General features: G+C 41.4%; 1 protein-coding gene across 1 annotated transcript; it reads right to left on the bottom strand.

Moving 5' to 3' along the window:
- On the bottom strand, nucleotides 1-4,429 carry calm2a (calmodulin 2a (phosphorylase kinase, delta)). Its single transcript, XM_089011534.1, has 6 exons — nucleotides 4,301-4,429; nucleotides 3,498-3,528; nucleotides 2,496-2,639; nucleotides 1,351-1,457; nucleotides 772-907; nucleotides 1-686 (listed from the first exon to the last, which is right to left on the bottom strand). Exons 1-6 carry the CDS (start codon nucleotides 4,301-4,303, stop codon nucleotides 658-660), a joined length of 450 nt encoding a protein of 149 aa, XP_088867660.1. The 5' UTR covers nucleotides 4,304-4,429; the 3' UTR covers nucleotides 1-657.

The following is a 4,429-nucleotide window of genomic DNA, read 5'->3' as shown; positions in this document are numbered from 1 at the left end:
TCTGGGTAGATTGTAAATTTTATTGGAAAACAAAAAATATACAACTTGGAATGGATTATTTGAGGCATGGCGCAGAGGGCCATAAAAAAAGAGGAAAGAAGAAAAAAATGAGTGAGTAAAACATTAAAAAGCATGGTAAGATTAGTCATTCTCTGGTATATAGAACAGCAGATACAAAAAGAGTTTGTACGAGTACCGCGGAGATACACCCGTGTCATTTTTTGTTTTGCAGTAGTGCAATGCTGAGAGATTTCCCCACATATACTTTTGTCCGTAAGTCCATGCAGAGTTTGAAACTCCTCTACATTGTTTCCATGCCAACAGTGTCGTCAAGTGACAACCAGCTGACAAGGTTTCCAATGTCGCCTTGCCGGAGAAAGACCCTCCCGAGTACACAACATAAGAGGAGTCGGGTCCTCCGAGTGCCTCCCTTCCCTGCAGGCATCTGGTTGGACGACCGTTTGTCACTCAAACACCATGACAACAAAAGAGGGGGGAAAAAGGGACATGGGGGGGGGGGGCAAGAGCCTATGCAGTTTACATGCAGTTCCTTTGGACAGCAGTGTGGGGGCGATAGAGGGGGGTTTAATAAGATTTTACAGATAAATTACACAAAGAAAAAAAGGCAAATTTATATACGAAATCTGTACAAGGCCCTCACTTCGCCGTCATCATTTGTACGAACTCTGTTGGAGGGGGGAATGGACAAGAGATTAAAAACAGTTCTGAAAAATCTTTGGCGCAATTGTAAATAAATAAAAAAAAACCAACCTTCGTAGTTGACCTGTCCGTCACCGTCAATGTCGGCCTCTCTGATCATCTCATCTACTTCCTCGTCGGTTAATTTCTCCCCGAGGTTTGTCATTACGTGACGTAGCTCGGCGGCGCTGATGTAGCCGTTGCCATCCTTGAACGGGACCAATCGGCGTTTTAACTTTCGGCAATTTATCATTTCTATTCCCTCTCGTGCCCTCAGATCCCTTTTCTACCTCCACCTTTGTATGCCCCCCCCTGCTCGTCTCGGCACGATGGGGGACAGGGCTTTCAGCTGCTCTGCCCCAAACTGTATCTCACTCCCAACATTCGTAACGTCGATTCTCTTCCCACCTTCAAATCCCGTCTCAAAAGCCACCTGTTTAAAATTGCATTTTCTGTGTGGCTCTTTCGCTTGTTTCTATTTATAACTGTATTTTATTTATTGTATTCTATTTGTGATTGTATTTTATTTATTATAGTACCTATGCTTGTCTGTGACTGTAAACACAGCTTTGACAGCGTTGAAAGGTGCTTAAAATGAAATGTATTCTTATTCTTATTATAATACGCCGCTTGTGTTTAAGGGTCATTTACCTTGTCGAAGACGCGGAACGCTTCTCTGATTTCCTCCTCACTGTCCGTATCTTTCATTTTTCTGGCCATCATCGTAAGGAATTCTGGGAAATCTATCGTGCCGTTTCCTGAAAAGCAAATTGTGTCAAGGAGGTGATTCAAAGTGACCAAAACTGCAATACAGTGATACCTTGGCTCACTAACTTAATTGGTTCCCAGAAAGTGTGTAAGGTGAAAAGTGTGTATTCCAAACATTAATTTCCCAAAGGCAACCATTAAAATGAGAATAATCCATTCCCAGATCCCCATAAAACATAATTTTCAACTTTCTAATCTTCTAAGCCTTACAACTACACACAACAAACCTTATTTTATATATAATACATTTGCTATGGTATTGTAATTTAAGAAATAAACTGTACTGTATAATAAAGTCATTTTATTTACCTTTGTGATGGTCGTTGATGGCTTGATGGAATGGATATCTTTTTGCAGTGTTTCAAGGAGCTCTGGGTTGTACATCTTAGAAGTAGTTATATTGCAACAGCAACAGACAGACAGACACACTAGAAACTTCATGAATAACTAGTTCCCTTGCTTGTAGGTTCTCTTCAAATTGTACAAATGGCTTGTGCGGGTTATTTGTGGAGCTTGATTGATGGGATATTTTAACCTTGCAGTCTACACCCTGCCTTTGAACTATCAATAAATTCGAAACAAGTCCAAATTTCACTGTTTTCTATCCATTTTCTCACGATTTTACTTTTGTTGTTTGTTTTTTTTGCACTTTTGTTTTTTGTTTCAAGGTCTATAATCTCCCTTTCGTGTGTGTGTGTTTCAGTAACCCCTCCCTCCTCTACTATGGATCTTGACCAATCACATGCAGCTTTAACAGAAGACCGGAGGTGGGGAATGGAGGAACAAAAAGCCAGCTGCCATTTCAGGAGCTCCAAGAAGCGGCTCGTTCGCGAACACCACATCACTCCTTGTGGCGCTCCGTGTGGTTGCCGAAAAATAGTTCGTATGCCAAGATTATATTCTCGCAAATTTAACGTTCGTAAGGCGAAACGTTCGTGGGTTAAAGCGTTCGTAAGCCGAGGTATGACTGTAGTGTCAAGGAGGCGGTTCAAAGTTAGCAAAACGGCAATATTTAGATAACCACCCACCATCAGCATCCACTTCGTTGATCATATCCTGCAACTCGGCCTCCGTGGGGTTCTGCCCAAGGGAGCGCATGACCGTGCCCAACTCTTTGGTGGTGATGGTGCCATCTCCGTCCTTGTCAAAAAGCGAAAAGGCCTCCTTGAATTCTAAAGGGGAAGGTCACAGAAAAATTACATCACTTCTGTTTCCAATATCAACTCCATAGGCAATGCGTTCTAGTTCAACAAAAAAAGCGACGGCAAACAAGAGTTCCAGGTAGCGGGCTAATGACTGTCTTCGATATTTAGCACCACATGAGGGTTGAAAACGGATGACACGCAAGTACAAGGCCTATGTGATGCACGTGACGACCTAGCCAACTATTTGCAGGATCAACACCAAAGTGTTCTTCGGCAAAAAAAACATGCATAATGAAGTCTTGACTGTTTCATGTGATGACACCGGAAGTCAGTTTCCAAGGCAGCAGAGCACATTCTGCTTGATTGGCAAAAACCTGAAAATAATTTAACTAAAAATGGCCTCTGAAATGAGGGGGGAAGAAACATTATGCCAGTAAAACACAGAAAATTAACTTTAGTCACTATTACGACTGAAATTAGAGAAGAACTGAATAACACAAGTGACATACGGTAAACACAGCATGTGGATAATTGCCATTTTAGTTAAAAAAAAAACACACATTTTGGTTTCAAATGAAACTGTTCCTTTCCGGAAGTTCTCATTCCATCACGGACACACCCTGAGCAAAGGACATCATGCTCCCTGAACACTAGAGCACTGTTGGATTACATCATTTTATGAGATGATAATGCTACATTTTCCACAAGGAAATCTTTCATTGCCAAATCAGTTCCATTCATTCCTTATAATAAAGAAAATTTAGATTTGCATAAAAGCACATAAATCCCTCTCAAGAGATGCAATGATCAATAATGCAGGATGCCTCTTTTTGGGTAGAGAAAGTGAAGGAAAGCAGCTCTAGAGCAATAATGCAAATGGCTTACCAGCAATCTGCTCTTCTGTAAGCTGATCAGCCTGGAAAGGAAACAATTAAAAAAAAAAGACAAATCGCCATTAGAAAAACGTCTCGTGTTACCCAAAGGCTGAAATTAAAGACGGGTGCAATTATGGGATAGATATTAGGAAGACAATTGGGAATTATAAACTCGTTAAATATAAATCCAAAGAGGAGAGCCGCTTGTGCCTTGAGCACAGCCCTCCAACATGACATCCATTTTCATGTGGAACGTTTTTCACATGAGAAAATGGCCACACACACACACACACACACACACTCATACGCACGCGCACACATTTACGCACACGCACACACACACACATTTGCAATTTGGCGCCAATATAACGGCGAAACAAAATGCGAGTCTCTCGAGAGCATGTTCTATACTTCAGTTAAAAGGTAGACGCCATATGCTGCTAGGTAATATAGCAGTTTTTACAACCACCCGCAGGGGTATGCTTTTATGACATACATTTACATAAAAGTTAACGTAGACATACATTAAACTGTCACGAATACCCAAATATGGCGCTGTCCGTTTATAGAACATAAAAAACGAGACCATATTTTTTTAACTTTCGTTTTCAGACAAATTCAACCGAGGTTATTACTTAGCTGACATGCTAATTATGCATTATTAGCACCATGTAAGCCCTGCTCTGTATGAACAGTACTGTATTCGATAGCAGTGCGGCATTTAGGGACCATCGCAAATAAACTTTCACGCCGTTCATTCGACATTCGAAATTTAAAAAACCGACAATAAATCTTTTTATTATTCGCCCTTACCATGTCGACGTAGATGGAACTTCTTGATTTACGACGAAAATCCTCTACTCGTCTATGCTACCGCGTATCCTCGCCACACTGTCAACCGGAATGAAGTACACGCCGCGGCCGCCTGCAATGGGGCTCGCC

This window comes from Hippocampus bargibanti, linkage group LG13, assembly GCF_051943395.1.
Source record: "Hippocampus bargibanti isolate YZ-2025 linkage group LG13, ASM5194339v1, whole genome shotgun sequence".
Classification (NCBI taxonomy): Eukaryota; Metazoa; Chordata; class Actinopteri; order Syngnathiformes; family Syngnathidae; genus Hippocampus; species Hippocampus bargibanti.
Note: the sequence above shows the minus strand (reverse complement) of the source record. Positions and strands in the feature narration are given on the sequence as shown.